The sequence below is a fragment of the Crinia signifera genome, chromosome 9, assembly GCF_055691185.1.
Source record: "Crinia signifera chromosome 9, ASM5569118v1, whole genome shotgun sequence".
In the NCBI taxonomy this organism is placed as follows: Eukaryota; Metazoa; Chordata; class Amphibia; order Anura; family Myobatrachidae; genus Crinia; species Crinia signifera.
Window position 1 is genome coordinate 119,403,619 of NC_139225.1, and position 25,889 is coordinate 119,429,507.

At 42.4% G+C, this 25,889-nt stretch overlaps 1 protein-coding gene across 2 annotated transcripts in view; it reads right to left on the bottom strand.

Annotated features, from left to right (window-relative positions):
- Nucleotides 1-25,889, bottom strand: part of LOC146035897 (plastin-3) — a 109,434-nt gene that overhangs the window by 27,880 nt on the left and 55,665 nt on the right. For both annotated transcript variants that reach the window (XM_083159595.1, XM_083159594.1), the window contains exon 2: nt 9,281-9,366. In XM_083159595.1, coding sequence (XP_083015721.1) covers nt 9,281-9,347 — 67 coding nt within the window. In that variant the 5' untranslated portion in view covers nt 9,348-9,366. The remainder of the gene's footprint in view (nt 1-9,280; nt 9,367-25,889) is intronic.

Consider the following 25,889-nt stretch of genomic DNA (forward strand, 5'->3'; position numbering starts at 1 on the left):
GCGGATAGAAGTCATTGATGCTGTATTATTCAGAATGAACAGTTCATATGAAAAATGGAATGTCTGCAAGAAGGCAGTAACTAGCAAATTAGCTATAAGGTAAGGGATATATTTATAGACTGGACCCAAAAAGAATAACTTAAAATCAAACATGAACGATACTCTGATAAAAAGTAATAATCAAGTAAATGTAGCACGACTTTATGCACTACTACCAACGACATACAAATAATGGTCTGTTAAAAAGGTCAGTGGATTGCGACACTGGACATGTTCTCTTCGTATGATCACCACTTCAAGTGCAATATATAATGTATAAACAGTATATTGGGTCTTCATACTCTCAGTTATAGTAAGGCGCAGAACACAAAAGTAATAATTAACGTTCCACTTTAATTGTAAACTTTCCTCAGCATTAAAAAAAAAAAAAAAAAAAAAACACAATTACTGCATTTATGTTGCCCGATAATCAAGTCACAAACTTAGCAATAAAATAAAAATTTTAAATAATAATAAAAAAAATAATCTGTAAGCATTCACTGCTGGGACTACAGTGCTCAACAGTGAGAATTATGTCAGAGCAGTACATACTTACAAAATGTTCCTCCAGTGTACAGACTGGGAAATAGGAGTTGTTTATAGTTAATCATATAATACTCAGTAACCTTATACCGCACCAGAACATGGAATGTCTGTAAGGAAAGGGGGGTTATATTAGGTCACTCTTGTGCCTTCTTGAATGTAAGCACATGTGTCTTGTTCTGGTGGAATTCAATGGAAAAGGTTTTTCCAGACATTTTCACGGTGTTAAACGCCGGTGACAAGTCTGAAACGCTCGACTGGCTCAATTCTGAAGGACGGGAATAACAAGAAAACTCATAATAGCCCTAAGGAAAGTTTGACACAAAACTGCAATTCCAGTACAACAGACTACGGGGTCAGCAATCCAGTTACAGGTGGTAGAATAAGAAATCTGAGCCACTGACTTGGCTTCTTTGGAAATACAGCAGGATGCTAAAATTATTATTTCTTTTAAATGGCTCTAATGACCGCAATGTGCTGAACTCATCACTGTATTGTTATTATTGCAGAATTGTAGCAATGCATTTTCCAGGGAAGGATTCCTTGGCTCCAAAAAAATGGTCTTAGCAGAAAAAGTGGTTTTCTGGAAAATCAAAAAACACAAAAAAACAGAGCAGATCATTTATCCTCAGGCACTCATTCTGCCATTATCACATTTATCGTCTCCATCACAAAGGTGTAAAGGCCCCCTTACACTATGCGATTTCACCCGATTTTGGCACTTTGGGCCGATAAAAATCGGCCTAAAATCGCATGTTTGTGACATCTCTTGTGGCAACCCACTCGCTTGCACCTCTTGTAATCTATCCGTCTCCCCTTCCTACTAGATTGTAAGCTCCTCCGAGCAGGGCCCTCTTCCCTCCTGTTGTCAAAGCCCACTTCTCTTCACATGTCACTCACAGCTCTCCCATACTCCAACACTCAGTGACCATCTTTGTCCGCATACTCATCTCCATCATTGGCCTTAAGCCTCTAGTTGTATGTTGATTGAGTCCTCACTACTTATATTTAAGCTGTAATGTGTATTGATCTGTGGCGCTCTTTATTTGTACTGTATTTTTGTTATTTATTCAATGTTATGCCAAGCTTGGTCTCCCTGTATTGCTCCTTTGTACGGCGCTGCGAAACACTTGTGGCGCCTTATAAATAAAACAACAACAACATCTGATCCAATCTGATGCGCGTTCCTGTGCTCATCTGATTGGATCAGGTGGTCGGACCTGCTGAACATAAGATATATCGGAATCTGAGCCATCATGTGTACTTTTTAGCTCCCACGAGGTTTCAGATCAGATATATCTATACGTAGAACTCCGGGTACCTCCTTCAGGTGCGCGGCCATCCTCCAACCCCCAGTCAGTGTAGTAGCAGCAGCCGGCGTCACAGGAAGGGGCAGGCTCGATGGGAGGGAAATGGGCAGAGGGCGGCAGTGACACTCTTCCCTGCTTCAATCTGGAAGACAGCACGGGCTGTAGAGTCCGGACCCTCCCTCTCCCCTGCTGCTGAATGACAGCACAGGCTGTAGAGCCCGCCCCCTCTCCCTAGCTGCTGAATGACAGCACGAGCAGCAGAGCCCCAACCCTTTTTCAAGCATATGAAAGTTTAACAACCCTTTGCATTACCCTCTAAAATTGAACGTATGTACCTAACCTGCACTCCTATATACTCACACTGTCACTATGCTGCCTGTTTGTGTATGTGATTCATCCATTCTAATAACATAATCTGCTTCTATATTGCAATACTTGTGTTTGTACATTTAGACATTGCAAATTTGCTAATTGGAGCCATATTAGGCTGGTGTCTGCTTCACAAAATACAGGGTAACTCTACAACTGAAAACATTTACTTCACTGCATGCCATAGCATTGTATGCAATCTATGGTCAGCTGTGCTAATCAGCGTGCACTCACATATATGTAGGGTTTATAAATTACTATCTGAGCAACACCAGTAAGCTGGTATTAACTATTGCAAGTCTAATATAACTCTTGGCCTATAGAACTGTTCAAATACACCATGTACTACAAACTATTGCTCTGCTTCGCTCTCCATGGTTTTCTCTCAAAATCAGTCTCTTCTCTCTCTCTCCCTGAAGCTCAGCCCTCTATACACATTTCTGCCTCCATTATCCACACCCCTCTTATTAACACTCATGAGATTTTTACATATCTCTCTACATTGACAATAACATTCACAAACTGTCGCCAGAAACAACATTCACAAACCACCTGCAGCTACACCTATCTCTCTCTACTGCTTCTATTAGCTGGTGACATTTCACTTAATCCAGGCCCCAGCTGCTTGCCCCGCTCGCAGGCACCTAACTCTCAGGAACATAGTAATCCAGCTAACCTCATAAACATCAAATGCCTCCCTTCATCCCCCAAATCACTAAAATGTGCATTATGGAATGCACGCTCTGTTGGCAACAAATTAACATCCATCAACGACCTCTTCATTTCAAACAACTTCAACCTGCTGGCTATAACAGAAACATGGCTCTCACAATCAGACACAGCCTCCCCTGCAGCCCTGTCACACGGTGCTCTCCACTTCACACACACATCCAGGCCTGGTGACAGCAGAGGAGGTGGGGTTGGAATATTACTATCCCAATCCTTCACATACAAAGTTATACCACAGGTTCCATCACTCACATTCACATCATTTGAAGTACATTCCATCAGAATTTACACTCCTTTCTCGCTGCGTGTTGCAGCTATCTATCGCCCACCTGGGCAGCCAACACGATTTCTGGAAGATTTTTCTGCCTGGCTCCCTCACTTCCTTTCTGCTGACATCTCAACCATCATCATGGGTGACTTCAACATTGCTATTGATAGCCCAAAATCTGCTGCTCATGCCTCCAAACTACTCTCTCTAACCTCCTCTCTCAGCCTCTCCCAATGGACTGACTCCTCTACTCATCGGGATGGCCACTGTCTTGATCTGATATTCACTAAGCTGTGCTCATTGTCGGAATTCACCAATTCTCCTTTCCCTCTCTCAGATCACAACCTTATCACCTGCATGCTGTCCTCTAGTACTTCTAACTCAAAAACACAGAAATCCTTTAATCCACCTCAAGCCCGCAGAAATATTAATGATATTAATTTTCAAGTACTCTCCTCCTCACTGCAACAACAGCTTGCTCCTATTTCTGCATTCACTACTCCTGAGATGGCGGTATCACACCTAAACCTAACCCTCAAAACAGCCCTGGATGAAGTGGCTCCAGTTACCCACCACACTCCACGTAGGCCTAGACGCCAACCGTGGCACTCTAAATTAACGAGACACCTACAAAATATCTCACGCAAAGCTGAGCGTAAATGGCGTAAATCTCACAGTCCAATGGATTTCTTTACATATAAGAATATCTACCAGTACTATAGTTATGCTCTGGAAACTGCCAAACAAAACATATTTCCAAACTCTCATTTCTGCTCAAGCTTCTAACCCAAAACGACTTTTTAATACATTTAAATCCCTTCTCAACCCTCCCTCACCCAAGCCACCAACCACTATCCATGCACAAGATCTTGCTTACTACTTCAGGGATAAGATTGACAAGATCAGAGATGAATTGGTATGCTCCAACTCGGTTGGTGATATGTTCAATTCCATACCTGAGCCCTCTGAAGCATTTGCTTCATTTGATCCCACAAATGAAGAGGAAGTATCTGCACTTTTCTCTGCCTCCCACTCTACTACCTCTCCTCTTGACCCTTTACCCTCGCAAATAAGTAAATCTCTGTCTCCTGTGCTCATTCCAATCTTAACTAAAATCTGTAACCTCTCTTTCTCTACTGGTGTCTTTCCTTCATTGTTCAAACAAGCAGTTATTACTCCGATTCTGAAAAAACAGAATTCTGATCCAAGCTCTCTCTCAAACTACCGTCCCATTTCTCAACTTCCATGCACCACCAAACTACTTGAAAGACTTGCTTATACTCGCCTCACACACTTTCTTAACTCGCACAACTTAATGGACCCGCATCAGTCAGGCTTTCGTGCCCAACACTCCACAGAGACAGCACTGACTAAAGTTGTGAATGATCTGGTCACTGCTAAGTCTAAAGGCCACTACTCACTACTAATTCTTCTAGATCTCTCTGCTGCTTTTGACACTGTTGACCACACACTTCTCATACAAACACTACAATCCATAGGTCTTAAAGACACAGCCCTCTCTTGGTTCTCATCCTACCTCTCTAACCGCTCCTTTAGTGTTCGTTTCTCTGATTCTACCTCCTCTTCGCTACCTCTTTCAGTTGGAGTACCTCAGGGTTCAGTTTTAGGTCCCCTGCTTTTCTCAATCTATACCTCATCTCTTGGCAAAATAATCAGCTCCTTTGGATTTCAGTATCATCTGTATGCGGATGATACTCAGCTCTACCTATCCTCCCCGGACCTGTCCCCATCTGTATTGAGCCGTGTCTCTGAATGCCTTTCTGCTGTTTCATCCTGGATGTCATCTCGCCACCTCAAACTTAATATCTCAAAAACAGAATTAATTATATTTCCGCCAATAAATAGTAGTTACCAACCTGATATCTCTATCGCTGTTGAGAAGATGACAATCACTCCTACCTCTCAAGCTCGCTGCCTAGGTGTTATCCTTGACTCAGAACTTTCCTTTGTACCCCACATTCAATCTGTCTCAAAATCATGCCACATGCACCTAAAAAACATATTTAAAATTCGCCCTTACCTTACACAAGACACTGCAAAAACTCTAATCCATGCTCTCATCATCTCACGCATTGATTATTGCAATAGTCTCCTTATTGGCCTTCCCCAATACAGACTCTCACCACTACAGTCCATTATGAATGCAGCTGCAAGGCTAATCTTCCTAGCCAGACGTTCATCGTCTGCAAAGCTACTCTGTCAGTCACTTCATTGGTTACCTGTATTCTACCGTATTCAATACAAAATTCTTTTACTTACACACAAAGCCATAAACCAAACTACACCAACATACATATCCTCTCTTATCTCAAAATATCATCCAACACGACCTCTACGCTCCTCCCAAGATCTGCGTCTCTCATCCACACTCATTACCCGCTCCCATTCCCGACTGCAGGACTTTCTTCGGGCTGCACCCACTCTGTGGAATGCCCTCCCAAGCACAATAAGACTCTCCTCCAGTCTCCAAACCTATAAGCGTTCCCTGAAGACTCATCTCTTCAGGCAAGCTTATCAAATTCCAGAACCAGTCATAGAACCTTGCGTTCTGGTGGAATCGATGCAATAAAGAATACAGTATCTATCCTTATGTATCAATGCCTATTTCCCTATAGATTGTAAGCTTGCGAGCAGGGCCCTCCTACATTTTGACTGTCTGTAAATACCCTGTTTTGTTGTTTCACTGTCTGCTATTGTAAAGCGCAACGGAATATGCTGCGCTATATAAGAAACTGTTAATAAATAAATAAATAAATAAATAAATAAAACCCCCTTCCCCTGCTGGATAGATGGAGATAGATAGATATGAAGAATAGGCACTCAGGGACTGCACTTCGTTCAGCAGGTGGAAACAAGACCAATTTATTCCATTAGTGGTCCCTAATAGTAGTCAACGTTTCGGGGGCCGGACCCCTGTCGTCCGGAAAAATAGTAGACCATGATAAATTTGCTTTACTACTGGCCACCTTGTTTTATGAAAAAAATGTATCTATCGTTCATACACACTGACCATATATAAACAACACAATTTTACTGCATATACAGACGATAAAGGGGATACATAACGAACCATAGGAGCGTGCATAGTTATCACCAATACACAAACTATATGCTGCATATGGTTATTATGCATATCACCTGCCTTTATCACATTGGGTGTAAAGGGCTTAAGTGTGGGTACCAAATTTTAGCCACAGCATCCTGTGAGAAGGCAGAACCTAGAACTGCTTATTAAGCCTATTTAAGTGTAGTAGGATGGTCATTACTGCCATTTATATTTTAAACGTATTAGCCAATCGTTAAGCATTGAGAAGCCCTCCCATACAAACAAAGGAGGGATTTCAATGTAAAAACTTAAAATAAAAAAGAGAGAGAACCCTGTATTCATAATGAAGTATTCCGTATTATTAAGCTAGGCATTTATTACATCTTCCAAAGAGTGCAATGTCCTAGAAGTTCTGGTGCCATGATATAACAGATACTTCTTGTTCCTTACTCCTTTAAGTCAGTTCCTGCTATGTGTCACAAACCAAGCAACAGCTTGCATGTGTTTCCATTTATACTGTATTCATCTCACATTACACCCTTACTTTGTCAGAGGACAATGGAGGCAGCTAGACTAATGTTTGTGCATCAAATGAATTTCCTATGCAAAAGTACGCTAAAGCAATATTATGACTTATTGTTCATTTGTTCATTCATACACAGGAAATTACTGAATTGTTACTCTGTGACTCACATGGAAGAAGTGATCGGCCGAAACATGCTCAAAATAGAATTTATCATAAAAAAATGGAATGGAAGTTAACAAATTAATGTGTCAGTCTGTAAATTACCTTTATACATTGGTTTGATTCTTTAGATTGCCAGTACAAATTGTTAGTCTTGCATTTTTTCCCCCCAATATGTTATCAGGAAACCATGGCAGCCAGCCACATAGCACATGATGTAATGAGCAGAGGGGCTCTGGAATGTCCCTCTAAGCTCTTTTTTCAATATGATGTCCCATCGCATTATATGCTTTAGAACCAGAACCTACTCCTTATAGCCATCTTTCTTGTTGTTGAAACAGGGATAATGGTTTGTAGCTAACAAAATACTCAGATTCTGGTTTTGAAAGTCACTTTATAGGAGGTCTGTGATACAGCCCACATTCACAAACCTCACAGGGGGTAACATTTTCACCAAAAGCGGTTTCTTTACAGACCAGGGTGAGGGTTCAGGTGTCTGACTTCTATGGTCAAAACCGGCCTAAAAAAGGACATTCGGATGGCCATTGCAGCCATGATTGCGGAATCCCATAACCCGTCTTTTTCAAGGCATGCTGTAAAATCATGTTTCGCACGTATCTGTACAAATATATGTAATTAAAACCAGCTAAGCCACTCAGTACCACAGAGATGTATACTGTGGTCACCCTCCGTGACAGCCACCATAACATCATTTATATTTCGTCTATAATCTTATGGTCCCAGACTAAAATATTTATCCTATTATTATTTATTATTTTTTCACAACATTGATTAAGTTTTTTACACATTTTTCTTGTCACAATCAATTAAAAATCAGCCAGGCTATCACAATGCCTCATGGGATAATATCCCTACATTGAGAACATGTCTGACCGAGGCTGATACACATTTTCACTTATTTTCAATTGAATTCAATTTAACTATTTTGTTCTGCTTCGTCACATACATATTTCCTTAAATATTCGGACTTTTTCTCAAGGCATTACCATAAGATATATTTGTATTGGAGGTTCTGTAGAGAGTCCTAAAAACTTTTAACGTATATCATTAAGATTTAAAAATTTTAACAAGTTGTGCCCCAACAAAGAGAGTAATTTTTTTTCTGTTTGTATGTAATTTAACCAGTTAGTCAGCGTAATGCCAACAAAAAAAAAAGGCTTTTTTCCAATCGCACAGGTGAGGATATCTGTGTATGTGATATAACCCTTTTGTATAATGATGAGACTTTAAATAAGTCTTTATTTTAGGGTGTGCTGCCACTAGAACAGAAGATTAGATACAGTTTTTGAGAAAGAGAAGGCTGTCATTAGTGTGGCGCACTGGTAAAGAGGTGGTTTTAGTAAAAATTAACTTTTAATTATTACATCTTAAAATGGAGATATATAAAACACATAACATACATGGGTAAAGTTTTGACAAGGTAAAGATAAAAAAGGAATGAATCCTTGCTTAGTGTCTTTCGATATCCCTTAATGAAAGTTATGGACAGTGGTTGTATCAGTGCCACACTCAATGGGTGCACTGATCACTGCCTTCAATAATATCACAAGTATCCCCACTGTTCGGGCCCCCTCACATTTATTTTATGATGATTTGGTGTGTCTTGTTCAAAATCGCCTGGTGTGTATCCACACGTAATTTTGTATGCAATAAATTGGTTTGATATGGAGTATTATACTTCCTCAATTAAATTGCATTATAACAGAAAGATATGCCACTGTAGGTGTATGAAAGAGGCCACAGTGAGGTTGGTGAGGCGGATTCGGGTATTTTGCCTATAGCATATGCCGCTCATACACTACCAAACTCAGGCTTTAATAAATACAGTTGGTTGGTTGGCTGTGGATATGGTGTAAGACACTGTTTATGATGCGTTTAGTTCACCAATCATCATTGTATTGTAGAAACAAGTGTGGGGAATAATTAATAATAATATAAAGTGGCTCTCAAAATATTTGGCAATTTAAACATTCGGAGCAACTTTAGTGAAGTACCTGAACATGAAACTTCAGGCCATCTTATATAGATGAAAAAGGTTTAGAAACGTACGTACGTAAGAACAGCAGTGTCCCCTTATTCCTACAGTAAGTACCTCTCAAAACACACACTGTTCCAATATGGAATTTAATCTTAAAGATTCAAGTTCTAAAATTTCAAAGATTAATCTAATGAACACCACAGTAGCACTAAACCTTCTACACCTGGATATAGAACACTATTGCAATAAAAAGGAACAAAAAGCGACATACCAACTCTACTAAAGGCCTCCCTCAGCTCTTCCAGTTCATCTTTAGAGACATGAGTAGTGTGCGCCATTGTTGTGGGCAGCAATACCCTAAGAGGAAAAAAAAATGATAATCAGTAAAAAGCAAACAAATAATAATAATATCAACCACACAACTTAAAGATTTTTCAGATTGCCATTAAGATAATTATTACAACCTGTGAAAAAAAAAAAAAAGTTAGGATCATAATGGGCTTTGTCGAACACTTGCAAAATTAATATATTTCTATCTGGAAAAGGACATCAAACTATCTGACCTGAATGTTTACAACAACGTTTAAATTTACACATTAAGCACAAATATAAATCAAGTCAACATTTAACACATTTAGGGGGAGGGGGTGTCACAGATTCCCCTCATTAACATGCAAGGGGATGTGTAACGAAGACACCTCCCCTCACATGTCTTTACTGCAGGCTAAATCATTCGATGGTCGCTGACCATCAAATGATTTCTCCTAGCTTCGCAAATAAAAGTCAGTGGAAACTGACTTTTATTTGAGAGAACCGGGCTGAAGACTTGGCGCGAGTCACCCGCACATGGCAGTCATCGTCCCACCCCCGTAGCTATGGGAATGGCCAGTGTTTTTGTGGCGATGCCCATGAACAGCTGTGCTTTCCCATGGGCGATGCGTTGCTGCCGCCATCCTCACCAATGTTTGCGAAGAGCTCAGCGACTATGCGAGTTGCCGATCATAATAGATCATGCACAGTCCCACAAACATCAGGACAGAGCTGAACTCGCAGGAATGACCTCCTTAGTTCACTTTTAACAGACAGGTACTATGAAGGATAATCAGTTACAGGGGGTACATCCCATACATTGGCAGAGGAAAGCTATACACACACACGGATGCATGTACATTGCTTTTCTTTACACCAAGTTAGAAACTCCCCCATCTACTGTATGAACACATTCTTTTATCTTACTCATAACCAGAGGCGGATTGGCCATTATATCTACCGGGAAGATTCCCGGGAGGCCGATGGTAGTGAGGCCGCCGTCGAAATACAGTCCCCTCCCCGAGTAATGAATTCAGCAGCCCTGCTGCTGAATGCGTCTCAGGCTCAGCCTCCTCCCGCCCGCTATCCTCCTCTTCCGCCGCTGCCCCGCCTCCTCCTCTAGCGGCAGCGCGGATGTCAGCAGCAGCGCCGGGGCCGGGGATGTCGCAGCGGGGCCGGGGATTTTAGCAGTGGCGATTGTCAGCATCTACAAGTGCCGGGGATGTCAGCAGCAGCCAGCAGCGGTGGTCAGAGGCTCCTCTATGCACCGGGGCAGTGCCACATCAACCCAGCGGTAAGATTTCCTAGGATATTAGGAATTGTTGGTGCCCCCAGTGGTGGCTGGCTGCTGGGGAAAGAGGTAGTAGGGCAGTGCTAGCAGCCCCTCTTGTGCGATGTTTCGGGGGCGGAGCTATCGGGTCATACATTCCTGTGCACTGACTGTGCAGGATTCAAGGAAGTGCTGTGCTCCACAGTTAGAACGGGGTCAGCCAAGAATTAACTGCTTCTCACCCAACCAAACTGGTCCCTCCTCCTCTGTGTACAAACTAGGTCCAGGTAAGGGGATGTAGAATAATAATAATAAAAAAGAACAAATGGCACTTACTGTGAAGTGTTCTGTGTAATTATGTGTGTGTATATATATCTATCTGCAGTCTGCGATCCTGGCACTCCTGGGGTGGCTTAATCTTTGCCTAATAGCCTATGGTCCCCAGGTCCTGTGTCCCATCTCTCCCCCTCCTCATGTGCCAGGTCCTGTGTCCTTCCACTCCTCTCTCCTCATGTCCCCATCCTTGTCCCTCCTCTCCCACCCCCCATGTGTCCAGGTCATGTGTTTATCCTACCCTGTTACCCCCTCATGTGCCTTTTGGTGTGTACACACGGGGGCAATAAGTCGTGCTATGCGATTCCCAATGCGATCAGATCGCATCGGGACTCGCATCGCACGGCATGCATGGAGGGGCACAATTTAGACTATATAGTGCAGATCTGCACTATATAATCTTGGCTGCCCTCTCTATCTGGCTGCCGATTTGCGCATCAGCAGTGCATGCTAAAAAGCATGCGATTTGCATGCGATATGGCTTCCGATGTTCACTATTTCGGCAACATCGGAAGCCATATCTCACCATATGTACACACCATTTGTCCTGTTTCACCCCCTCCCCTTACACCGTGTAAGTATGTATGTATGTATCAGAGCGACAGTACATGTATGCATGAATGAGAGTGGCGGTGTAAGTATGTATGTATGAATCAGAGCGACAGTACATGTATGCATGAATGAGAGTGGCGGTGTAAGTATGTATGTATGAATCAGAGCGACAGTACAGTACATGTATGCATGAATGAGAGTGGCGGTGTAAGTATGTATGTATGTATGAATCAGAGCGACAGTACATGTATGCATGAATGAGAGTGGCGGTGTAAGTATGTATGTATGAATCAGAGCGGCAGTGCATGTATGCATGAATGAGAGTGGCGGTGTAAGTATGTTTGTATGTATGAATCAGAGCGGCAGTGCATATATGTATGAAGGAGTCCAGCAGTACATGTACAAATGAATGAGAGCATCAGTACATATATGTATAAATGAGCATGGTAGTGTATGTATGTATAAATGAGAGTGTGTCAGAATGTATGTCTGTATGAGCGTGTCAGTGTATGTACAGTATGAATGAAAGTGGCAGTGCATGTATATATGAATGAGAGCGGGAGTGTATATATGTATGAATGAGAGAGGGAATGTATATATGTATGAATGAGAGCGGGAGTGTATATATGTATGAATGAGAGCGGGAATGTATATATGTATGAATGAGAGCGGGAGTGTATATATATGAATGAGAGCGGGAGTGTATATATATATATATATATATATATATATATATATATATATATATATATATATATATATGTATGAATGAGAGCGGGAGTGTATATATGTATGAATAAGAGAGGGAATGTATATATGTATGAATGAGAGCGGGAGTGTATGAATAAGAGAGGGAGTGTATATATGTATGAATGAGAGCGGGAGTGTATATATGTATGAATAAGAGCGGGAGTGTGTGTGTGTGTGTATATATATATATATATATATATATATATATATATATATATATATATATATATATATATATATATATATATATATATATATATATATATATATATATATATATGAATGAGAGCAGGAGTGTATATATGTATGAATGAAAGCGGGAGTGTATATATATATTTATGAATGAGAGCGGGAGTGTATATATATATGTATGAATGAAAGCGGGAGTGTATATATGTATGAATGATAGGGGCAGTGCATGTGTGTATGAATGAGTTCGGTAGTGCATGTAGAAACATAGAATTTGACGGCAGATAAGAACCATTTGGCCCATCTAGTCTGCCCCTTATTTATCCTTCAGGTAATCTCAACCCTTTTTAATCCTTATTTCTTTGTAAGGATTTTCATATGCCTATCCCAAGCATGCTTAAATTGTTCTACTGTCTGAGCCTCTACCACCTCTGATGGGAGGCTATTCCACTTATCCACTACCCACTGCAGGGTGGCGGGGGTGGGTGGTGCCATGCCACTGTGGGCAGCTGCACGGGCCCCTCCAGAGGCCAGGGCCCGTTACAGCTGTACCCCTGGCACCCCCTGCCCTGCTCTTCCTCTACCACCCCATGTTTTCTCCTCTAACCCCTGTTTCCTCCCCTACACCCCCTCTCCTTCTCTACCCTCTCTCCTATACAACCCCGTCCCCTCCTCTACCACCTCCTCTCCTCTTTTACCACCCCCTCTGATCCTGTAACCCCTGTCTCCTCCTCTACAACCCAGTCTCCTGCTCTAACAAGGAGATGCAGCCTTCTACCAGCACAGCGGATCAGGCGGAGGCCCGTTGCTGTGGATGGCGGAGAGGAAGCCTGTCACCGTGGATTGGACGGAGGAGGTCCAGCGCCAGGCATCACGAGAAAAAGCCCGGCACCGCAGATAGGTTGAGGCTCTGCACCAGGGGACCGCAGACAAGAGGCCCGACGCTGAAGAGAGAGAGCTGCCAGAGGTACACTCGCCACTTTGATTGAGGGGCGAGGAAGGATTAGGATGCGCAAAGTTAATTTTTGTAACTTTCAAACACCTGCCTGCTTCTGCTCTGCCTTCTCTACCACCCCCCTCTCCTCCTCTACCTTTCTTTCTTTTTCCACCATTCTTACCCCCTTTCCCTTACTTACCCCTCTCATGCACCCCCTCTCACTTTCTCTCTCTCTTTCCTGTCTCACTATCCCTCCTCTCTCTGACTTCCCCTCCCCCTATAATACCTGTGATTCATTTCCCTCTCACCCAATCCCTCTGCCCCCCTCTCTCCTCCTTTCACCTACCCCCTCTTCTCTTGCCACCTCTCTTACCCACTCTCACTTACTCTCCCCTCTCATGCACCCTCTCGTTCTCTACATTCTGTCTTCTCTATCTCTCCCCTATTTTTATGTCTCTCACTTACTCTGTCTCACTCACACCATCCCCGTCCCCTCTCTCCCGGCCTATATCTCTCCCCCCTCTCTCTCTTCCACTCACCTCCTCTCTCCGCTCCATCTCACTCTCCCCTCGCTCTCTGTGCCTCACTGACTCACTCCTCTTCCCTCTCCCCATCTCCTGTACCTCTCAACCACTCTCACTCCCATCCCTCGTCCACCTTCCCTAGCTCCCTATGTCTCTCCCTGTAGCCACCTTTGTCCCTCTATCTCTCCCCATTACATCACTATCTACCTCTCCCCTGTGGCACTATCTCCCCATTTTCCTCTCTCTCCTGTCACTCTGCCTTTCCAAAACATCATCCTCGGCCTCTCTCAATCATCTGTTCACTGGTACCCACTGTCTCTCCTTGTCATTTCCTTTGAGGCCATGCCCTTGTTTTGAGGCAATGCCAACTGTTTTTGGAGCATGCACAAATACTCCCTTCCCCGTTATGCCCTGTTATGGTGTCCCCCTGTAATTTTGTTCTGGAGCCACCCCTGAAGGCAATGTATCAGTGGCAGCAATGCCGCACAGGGCCATGCTGATGGATGCGGCCCCACCTCCTCCCACCCCTCCTCCTTCTCCCCATAAACTCCAGTAAATATCCAGCCTAGTGCTGCTGGTTGTGGCGCCGCCTATTGTTATGCTGGCTCCGCCCACATGAGGCCACTTTCAGATATTTTCCAGGGCCACTTTTTGTCCCCAATCCGCCCCTGCTCATAACCTATAGGTTCATATGGGGAATGTTGCTCAGATCTAATATACTATAACCGATTAGCCTGTGCCCATAGTTATCCAATTAGAGAAGGGTATTGGGCAGCAATAGTCAGAACAAGCACATGCAGGATAGGTTAAAACAAGGCAAGGATATTTACTAACTCATTAAACCTGGGACACCCTCAGCCTATGATGCAAGCAAAGCAATGGCACCAGCCACTCCTGCATCGCTCTGACACTACCATTCCGTGTTTTGCTTCCCTCTTACACACTAGTATAGCAATGAGGCAATATCCTTTTTACCTTATGTACAGATTTAGGTTTATACAATACGGCCAATATTTATTTAAGTACACAATCTAAAACCTGCACAGATTTCCATTCACTAGGGTATGGAAATCATACTGTGAGTATTGTTTTATTGCCGCTTTAGAACTTAACATATACACCTAAAAAGGCAACCTTGGAACCTGTAAGGACCAGACTGGATTGTTCCCAAACTAGATGCCACGGCATCCACTGGGGACAAATTGGTGGCCCAGTCCCAAGTATTTTTTTTTGCACTGGCATCTTTGTAGGCCAACATGATATATTAAGAAAGGCATTGATCAGGCATTTCGAGTCTGAATTGCTTAGTGTGGCATGCGTACTGTCCAGCAGTGCCCCTACATTCTACTGCCCCTCAGCAGCTGGAGATGAGAGACAGAGACAGAGACAAAGTGTGTGTCAGGACTGGGGGGGATATTAAATAAATAAATGGGGGGGGAAATAACGCGACCACTAGGGCACAGCAGTGAGAGAAACTCATTTTTTAGTGGTTTGATGAAAGGGGATCAAAACTTATGTCACATGACTAATATGTCAGCTCAGCACACCTACTATGTTAGCGTGCAATGGAATGTAAAGGGGCAATGAGTTTCTCATCTTAAAACATTTGACCTTGGTAGCAAGAAAAAAGGAGTTTTGTTACTTAAACACATACGCTCTGGAAGTATTTAAGTTGTGAAACACCTACAAAAAAGTACTTTTACTAAAATATAATGCAGGGGGAAAAAAAAAATCACACACACGTTTGCAGAAGGAAGATTGAGCTCCGATGGTTTACCTGCCAAACCATTTCTATACAAAAATTCAGGCTTCAGACTCAAGTTGTTTGTTATACTCCTATTTATACCCAATTCTACAATGCAACTGCCAATTAGATCACCAGACAGAGGGCTTGTTTAGTTTAGAAGCGCACATTAAGAAAACAGCAATCTACAGACTATGTGAAACCATCTCACAACAGACTCTCCCAAATTCTTATAAACATGTCTTTTCAAGTTCACGCATACTCATCCCAAATACCTTACACCAACCTTGTTTTTTACTGAATAAATCTGATCTAAGTTACGAGCATTTCAGCTTATTCAGAATCACGCCAAAGCCAGAAAGTAATCACAATTAAGTCACTGAAATTGCTACTGGAGTTCGGTTCTAAATGTCATATACATAAACATTGTCACACAGAGCAGCACCTCTTTAGCATCTGTATCCCTAGAGTGGATCAGTGATGTCACCCTTTGCTGATGAGCTGATAGGTTGCCTCCACCTTCATATGGTTGCAGCCCACAAAATGTCTGTCTGCACTTTAATCTAGCAAAGGTAAAGTGTTTATGACACTATACAGCAGAGACGGGAAACAATTGGCCCACCAACTGTTGTTGAACTACTTATCCCAGTGTGCTCGGCAACAGTTTTAGCAGGTAGTTTATCAGCAGGAGGGACAAAGTTTCCCCATCCCTGCTATAGAATACAGGGTGGTAGGCTTTAAACTTTTCTTATTACAAATAGAAAGCTCTACTCTGTTCAATGAGTCCTCGTTATCTGTAGATTTGCGTTTTGTGAGATGGAGGAAATTAATTAATTACTTTCTCTGTCAAGGTGAAAATAATGAGAAGGGTACAGCAACAAACCAGAAGGTAAATGTATTCCTGGTTAATGCCATAAATCCATTTTAGACACCATGCAATTTTAATGTTTTTGAAATTATATGCACGATAACGACATAGTGAACTATATTAACGTCTAGTGTATGCACGGTATATTGTTAGCAACGTGTGTGCTTGCAGGTAGTTAACAAGCCCCCTGTGGTCTGAACATGCCATGTCAGATCTGTCTATATTGTCAAAGACTGCATGTTCAGCTGGTGACACGATCGTTCAGTAACTTCACTGAAAGATAGGGTTGACCATATCATTTCGTGTGTATGCCCTATACTGGGTGTCCAGGTGCACCAGTGATATCGTTCATGCCATCAGTGGTGCCACAAATGGCATAGTGTGTACCCAGCTTAAAAGTAAAGCCCCATACACACTTAAAAGCGATATGTTAACAATATATTGCCTAGTATGTATGGGGCTTAATGTTTACTTGGAGCATCTCTTATTGGCAAGTTCTTGTTGAAGGTACACTGCTCTAGGAAGACGAACAGCCGCCAATGATTACAATTACTACAATTCATTTTACCGCATGTGCCAGGGTTGAGAGGAAAGCACTAACTGCACAAATAAGCCTTAGTAGCAGTGACCAACACGTAATTATATTTTTCTTAAAGTCTCTTCTATATAATATAGATAGCAAAAATAAAAGTACATTTTTACAATATGAATAAGTTTATAAATTCTACCTTAAACCATGGACAATGTCAAAGTTTGATGTATCCTATTAACCTAAAAATATTTTCTGTATATACTGTCCTCTGCGTGACAGATCAATAGTCAGTGGTTCTCAAACTCGGTCCTCAGGACCCCACACACTTCACATTTTCCAGGTCACCCGGCAGGTGCACTAATTACTCAATTAAAAGGATACACAGGTGGAGCTCATTATTTCACTTGATTCTGTGAGAAGACCTGCAAAACATGCACTATGTGGGGTCCTGAGGACAGAGTTTGAGAACCTGTAAAACAGATCATTTTATAAACAATGTACAAAACTGCAGTTCATTTTAAAGTTTTCTAACCACCCCCATGATGTTTAAAAAAAAAAAAAAAACACCACAACAAACTTTCTTCAAAACAAAAAAAATAAAAAAACACACAAAAAAACCAAACTAACAATTCATGCACAGGATTTGCTATACCTTAATAGGACACCGAAGCTCTGCTGCTTTGCCGTCAAACAAATGGAATGAGGCAAACGACATATTTAGCAAAAAAGAAAGCACACAGTAAGTGCAGGGTGTGTCCTATGTGAGATCACTACACTAAATGCAGAACACCGAAATCAAACAATATTCCATTGGCTGCGCCTTGCGATAGGTCAGTAATTTACCACTCAATACGAGTATACATAGATGTACTTCTAAACCCTAATCATGTCCCTCTTCTGAATGCAAATCTACAGATCACTGGGCGCCTAGATTAATTTATAAAAAATCAGTTTTGTATCTCTACCCATATCCGACTTTAAATGAGGAATTAACTTCATAGTCCATGGTAATCCTCAGGTGATTAATGGATATTGTAGTTTACCTTTGTACAGGAAACCGTGCTGCGGGTTAGTTCTGTCCAGAACCCTCCCAAGGCGTGCACACATAGCTATGTATATAGTTACAATGCATGCAGAGGTGTGACTGTTTACACTTACCATAAGTGTCCACATGATCTCATGGGTGTTAGGAGCCTTATAATATGCTGTCAATGCATGGAATACAGACACTGGTTTGCAATTCATCGTTACATAAAAACTTGTATGCTATGTGGACGTGTGTAATTAAAAAGGCTTACACTTACTGTACTGTAAGTTAATGCTGTGCTTTAGAAGTGCTGAATGATCACAGAGCATTTTAAAATACACATTTTTATTACTGAACAGCATTCCAAGTCAAGACTCCATATAGAGGTGTGTGGTGTATGTGTAATACTGCTTTCACACTGCAGAAACAGTTAAAGACCTGGTATTTGTAAACGGGACTTAACGGGTCTGAGACATAAAGACCCTTTCACACTGCGTGTTTTAACCGGTACATTACCGTTTTAATACCGTTTAAGACCCATTCATTGCACAAAACGTGTAGCTCTGCAATATTCTTTCCTGTGTCTCCTCTTATAACTTCCTAGATGTGGCGTGGGCAGTCATCACGCAGGAAGCCAATCATGTTCTTGAACTTTGTTATTATTACTAAATACCGTTTAAGACCCTTTCTGACTGCCAAAAACACGGCTCTGAAACTGCTAGGACCCTGTTTTTTAACCGTGTAAGAAATACCGGTATTTCTTACAGGGTTAAAGCACCCTGGAGCTTTCACACTGCAGCTCTACCAGTTTTAAAAGGCAAAAACAAAAGGGCAATATACCGAGAGCAGCTATAAAGAACTGCAGTGTGACAAATTAGAATGCCTTCCAGGCATATTTTGGCAAAGTAGCTATTCAGCAGATAATGCCGATGGAGAATCTCGCAATATGTAGAAAAATGCAAAAGTAATGCAGAGATTACGACCACTCATTGAGGAATGGGTGCAATCGGATTGACTAATAAAAGATTTTTATATAGTACTTTTCTCCAGTAGGACCCAGGGCTGTATTTAATCGTCAATACCTCCAGAGGTGATATAGCAAAAATGGTACTCTTTACCTAGAAGGGCGCCCACGATTTTTGATCTTGGGCATCGCAAGGTAAAAAAACGCGTCGGTCGCATCGCATGCGATCAAAAAAATCGCATGCGATGCGACCGACGCGATTACCGCGATTTCCCATAGGGAACAATGTTAAATGTCCCAATTGACCCGATTTTCCATAGGGAACAATGTTAAATGGCCCACAGAGGCCAAATAGGCACCCTGAAGTGTGAAATGGCCCCCCAATTGTTAACGCCACCCCAAGATCAATGTGAACCCGAAGCGTGGCGAGCGCAGCGAGCCCGCGAGGGGCGGCGGTACGCGTCCTACGACCTTTTCATACCCCCACTATCCACGTCGGCGTGGAGTTGAGAATAGAAAGTGTGGCGAGCGCAGCGAGCCCCGCGAGGGGACGCGGATACCTGTGAAGGTATCCGCGTCCCCTCGTCACACTTTCTATTCTCAACTCCACGCCGACGTGGATAGTGGGGGTATGAAAAGGTCGTAGGACGCGTACCGCTGCGCTCGCCACGCTTCGGGTTGACGTTGATCGTGGGGGGGCCATTTCACACTTCAGGGTGCCTATTTGGCCTCTGTGGGCCATTTATCATTGTTCCCTATGGAAAATCGGGTCAATTGGGACATTTAACATTTTTCCCTATGGGAAATCGCGGTAATCGCGTCGGTCGCATCGCATGCGATTTTTTGGTCGCATGCGATGCGACCGACGCGATTTTCATTTTAACATGTATTTCTATGTAAAAATTGCGGGCGTCGCATCACATGCCATTATAATGGCATGCGATGTACATGCGATGGGCGCCCTTCTAGGTAAAGCGTACCGCAAAAATGTATGTAATTGCATGACAATTACACAGCACTGAGAGCGACAGAAACTAGATAGATATTAAAATAAGAGCCAGCATCTCAACCTGCACCAATTACTGGGAGTAAGGGAGGTGAAAGACCACGACCTTAGAGTACTGATATATTGTAATAAGTAGCAAAAATGCTGATTAGTAGGAGAAGATGCAACATGTGCAGAGACCCCAATGGCTGTGTGTAAGCGCGTCTTCCGCAACAAACTATAGCACTAAAATAACTTTACGCTAGTACCAACTACTCTTCACATTAACGTGATGTGCCCCAATGCACTGTACTAGCATAGGACACTGCAAATTATGCAATGTCAAGGATTTAACTTGAACTGCCTGGAACTCGCTGACAAACAATATGGCAAATAAACATTGCGCTATTTTACATATGGTGTTGAATTTACACATACTGTTTCACAGCCAATGGGATGCACCCATAGTGTATTCAGAATGTTAATTATAAAAAAAAAAAAAAAAACATAAAAACATTTTAAAGCTTTAAAAGTAAATTTATTAGTGTTCATTCTACCACCCACTATCTTTGAAAAGCCATGCAGTTCCTCTTCCCCGCCTGGGGTGTCGCTGTCTGCTGTGTGGTCTGTATATCAGCACTGATATGCAAACCAGACCAGACTGCATGTGCTAGAAGAGGAACTGCATGGATTTTCAAAGATAGCGTGTGCTAAAATGAATAATTTAATTTTGTATTTGCATTGTCAAACCATAATGCTAAAGATTACAAAGCATGATCGTAACATTGTAAATATCTGAATACAAGTTAGTAGAATCTTCTGATAAAGGATCGAGTTTGTTCGATGGATGTTCTATATGTGTTTTGGTGACCATGTATTATATGGGGAGGGTTATAACGGCCCAAACGTCAGTATACCAACATCGGATTCCTGACCGCCGGTTTTCCAACAGGGAGGCAAGAGCAAAGAAGCCCCTTGAGGGCTTGGTGTTTGACTGCACTCGCCACAGGTTCTATTATCCCTCTACGGGTGTTGTGGACCCCCACGACAGAGAATAGCCCCTGTAAGTCGGGACCTAACTGTCGGGTAGTTAAACAGTCGGGATTCTGATGCTGGTGTAATGACTGTTGGTCATCATCCGGCACCCGTATTGTTGTGTATGTGTATGGAATGCAAGTTGTATTTGTAAAGGATAGGCTGTAATTCTCTTGGTTTATAACAGGTTCATATACTTCTTGTAAAACTGACATAAAAAGGAGGCAAATACTTTAGCCTATGTTAAATTATTTTAATATAGTTTGTTCTTAGATTTTCAAGCTATTTCCAGCCTAACATAAGATGTAACTCCTGCAAACTAAAGGTCGCTCACTGAGTTGGGAGGAGAGAGATCCTTGTTACTCGGTCCAAGAAAGCAGGATAATGAACGGACCCTCTAAGAGTCAGTAGTTAAGATCTTGAGGATAAGGACTGATTGTTGTGGGGTATTACATAGTAATGGTCTATAGGCAGACCTACTGCAAACATGATGAGACATCTCCAGTTTACTCAGATATACAGGAATTGAACAGTATGGATTAGAAACGAGTAATGTGGTCTAACAATTACACCATGCAGATGGTAGAGTGAAGACTGGATCCGGTTGTTAGATCTACAGTGTCTAGATAGACAGTCAATAGGTCAACAGGCCCAAAGTGTCAACATTAAAAAAGGTAGACATGACACGAACGACATGAATTTTTCAGCCTTGTTCTTACTTTTTATGCAAGAGTATGCAGTATGCTGATTGGGGGGGGGGGGGGGGGGGTGTTCCATGTTGACAATACCACCATAGCTGCTGCAAAGGTGCACTCGTTACTAGCTGAAACATTTTTAAAGATCCACAGGTGGAGCCAATTACTTCACTTGTGATTCTGTGAGGAGATCTGGAAAACATTAACTGTTGGTAGCTCTCGAGGACTTGAGTTGGCTACCCCAGAGCTAGAGACACTATGGGGGGGGTGATGATTTAATAGAATGAGAGATTCAGAAAGTGAGAAATTTTCATTTTTTTTTTTTTTTTCGCCAATCATTTACACTGCAAAAACAGATTGATTTTAAAAAAAAACTGGAGATATCTTACCAAATCTCTCACTTTCTGAAATCTCTCATCCTATTACAATTTCACCCTATATCTAATAATCCACACCCCATGAAGACAATAGCACAAAAGAATGGATCCTTATGAAACCACTACCATCAAACCTTCAAGAACTGGAAGAGGTACATTGCATTTGGGCTTATATTCCCCACCTGCATCTAGAATACATGCCTAGAAAAAATAAAATAAAAGCCACAACGTGTAGACCGATGCTCAGGATTTGTCACAAGAATGCTTTATTCGTTCCAATAAATTTTATGTATTTATCCCATAAAGCACAAATGTCACTATACATGCATTGGCCAATTCCTGGAGCCTTGGACAGCAATTCTATATACACACACAAAAAAAAAAAAAAGCTACAATAATTGCAGTAACCTGAACAAAACCGATCTGGAAAACAAGAGGTCCCTCCCTGAAGCGTAGATCCCATATAAATAAAAGCAGATGCAGATCAGTTCCCACCCTCACTTTTGGCTAGTGTAGACTGTATTGCAACCTCACTGGTTGCCAAGGCAGGAGATAACAGGTCATTAACCTGTTCTCACAACTTCCGAACTCCAGATACAAAACTATGCATGACAGCTTCCTACTACCAGAATACTAAAAAGTAGGACTCTTCTGTGGTTCACTTTAACTGCTCTATAATATTTTTTTTTAAAAAAGGAACAAGCAGCACGAAGCAAACATAAAAGATTAGATCATCTTTACAGTTGTTTAAATTAATATTAGCATAAAATCACAACACAATTATAATACACCATCGCAATATACACTGATTGTATGACCTGGAAAGTCAATTCCTATAAATGCCGCTTAAGTGTACAGTATATAGCTGGTGAATTATTTACCACCATTGGATGTATATGCAAGGCATCTTTGTCCAGTTTAAGTCTCCACATGCTCGGAAAGTAGGAAGGCAATAATGACCGAAGATCCACTGGAGTTAGTGCAGAAGTGGTGTAATGCCTTGGTCCTTAAGTCCTGAGCATGGTGATGTCTCCATCAAGGACCAATATTGGAGGTCAGCAGAAAATCTAATGGTTCAGACTGACGCGTTTTGATACACTGAGTAGCTTTATCAAGAGGTAAGTAGCTGCTTGCCAATGTCAGGTTTATACAACTGCAACAATTAGGTCACATGACCATCCAATGCTAGTTTAGATAATCCAATCAACATAAAAAACAGTTAGATAGGTCTATGAATATTAGGCAGAGTGATTTACAGTATTAGCAGACTTGGGTTCCATAATATGTATTATGAAACCAAAGTCTTCCCCTAAGGATCATGGACTTCTGAGTCTTTGTACACATTATGCTATCACTATAACAGATGAGTATCATTTCAATGCCAAAGCTTATTCCAAGTATTAAAATAGTCCATGTCCATCAATTTACAGCCAATCTACTGATCTTCTAATGGCAACTTCCAGCAGGATAACATCAGATCACAAAGCAAGTGCCATCTGGTTTCAGGACAAGAAGGTCAGAGGGCTTTTACATAACTGAGTAAGCAGAATTTCATTGTAACCCTTAATATGATCAGACAACAAGCAATACACATGGAAAAAAAATTTAGACGCGTTTACAAGAAATCAGCCTACAAAATAATATATTTCAATGTGAATATAAAAAATAATCATTGGGGGGGCGTGGCCTGGCAGCCATGGACGGTGGACGCAGTTAACCTGGGCTCCTGTAGTACCGGCACCTAACGCCCGCTACTAGCTTCACCCCAGTGGTAGCCCTCACTACAGCTGACTACATCAAGCCCCATACATCAGCCCGCTCTCACAGACGGGAGGCTGCAGAGTCGGGAGACCGATTAAAGCCGCCCGCGGATTGAGGCCTACCCGCGGCCTAGAAGCCGGGGCCTAAATTTATGCAAACAGCCGCATCTTGAGCTCCACGGCGGGCGCGCACCGCCGATTCAGTCGGGAGGACCCCCACGATCTGGCTCCCACACTGGACTCCCTTTAGGTGCCCCCCAGGCTGACAAACGAAGGGTGAGTGGCCATACTCCTGCTTAAACACCCTACCTCCGGCCCTGCAGCTCTCCTCCACAGCGGCGGCCATCTTGTGTGTGGCACTGACAGGCTGCACATATCTCTCACCCCCATTCAGCATAGGAGTGCTGCCTTTGGTGAGAACCAAGCTGAATGCTAAGGGGATCAGGTCACATATCCCCTCTTGGCCCCTGCTCCTGTTGCCACTAAACAGAAGGACAGTTCACTATTAGGGAGCCCACATGATACACCTGCCAGCTGACCGAGGTCTCCCCACTCTGCGGCTAAAGTTTTTAATTCCGCACGCAACACATTCCTGGGATTAAGATCCCCCCCCATACCGAGAACTCTACCCCGAACTGATGTCCCCCTGAAGAGGGTACCAATCTCTCCTCCAGTGGAATCTTTCTAGGCCAACGAACCTGAACTATCTGTTCTACAACTAAGTACCATCCATCCTTTCACTCTATACTCAATATCCCTTTATCCCGCCACTATGAGTAAAGTTACTACAAATACCAGGAAAAGAGCTGGAGGGGATATTGCTCAACACTTTTCTAAAAGCGACAAATCTACCACAAACTCGGATCCCCCTTCTCCAACCCACTCACAACGGATTCGCTATCTACTGCTCCCTCAACTAAAGAAGACATCCAGGCCTTACGGTCTCTAATTATGGACTTTAAAGACTCCCTGGAGTCCAAATTGGATACAGCAGTGTCATCTATTAAATCTGACCTCTCCAAACTATCTACCAGAACATCCAAACTCGAAGCACGTCAAGATACCCTCCATAAGATTCAAAATGAAACACTACGAGATGTGGATCATATTATACAAGACCTAGCAGACCTCCGCTCCAAAAATGAAGATTTGGAAAATCGAGAAAGGAGAAATAATATACGGATCCGTAACATCCCTGAATCTATCACTCCAGCAGATTTGGAAACCTACTTGCATAAACTGTTCTCTCATATACTACCTGATCTTGGTTCGGACCAGCTACCCCTGGAAAGAGCCCACAGAGCCCTGCGGCCTAAACCCAGAGATGGCGACCCACCAAGAGATGTGGTCATACGTTTCCTCAGCTTTAAAGACAAGGAGAGAGTTTTAGCTCCAACCCGCAATAAACCCCACATTCTACATGACAATGCCAAATTACAATTCTACCAAGATTTGGCCCCCACGACCATCTTCAAGAGAAGAGAACTCCGGGACTTAACTAGCACCCTCCGCACTCAAGGAATTCGTTATAGATGGGGCTTTCCTTTTAAGCTCCTGGTGGATCTAAACGGGAAGACTATAGTCATCAGAGACCTCAAGGAAGGCAAGGACTTTCTTACGCACCTGGAAGATTCCAGACCTTCATCTGACTCAACCCCTGTTATCTAACCAAATAATTGATAGTCTCTTTTCCTTAATGACCCTAACTTCACTGACTCTTCCAACTCCAGAACTTCGCAAGTACATACTGCATGATCTTTAGGCTTGTACCCTTCTGATTGCTGTCATGTCCATGTACTTTCTACTTACTCATTTTCATTCACTCTCTCCCCCTGACTATATTAGTAACTTTTGCTATTAGTAATAATTGCTTACAACTTGTCTACGACTTTTTTTTTTTTTTTTCTCTTTCTTTTTTATCTTTCATGCATTTATATCTCTCCTAAAGTTATACAAATACTTACTGGCCCCTTCCACCATGGCCAACTTTAGTGTTATATTTACTTCTACACCACTGGAGGGTTATGAC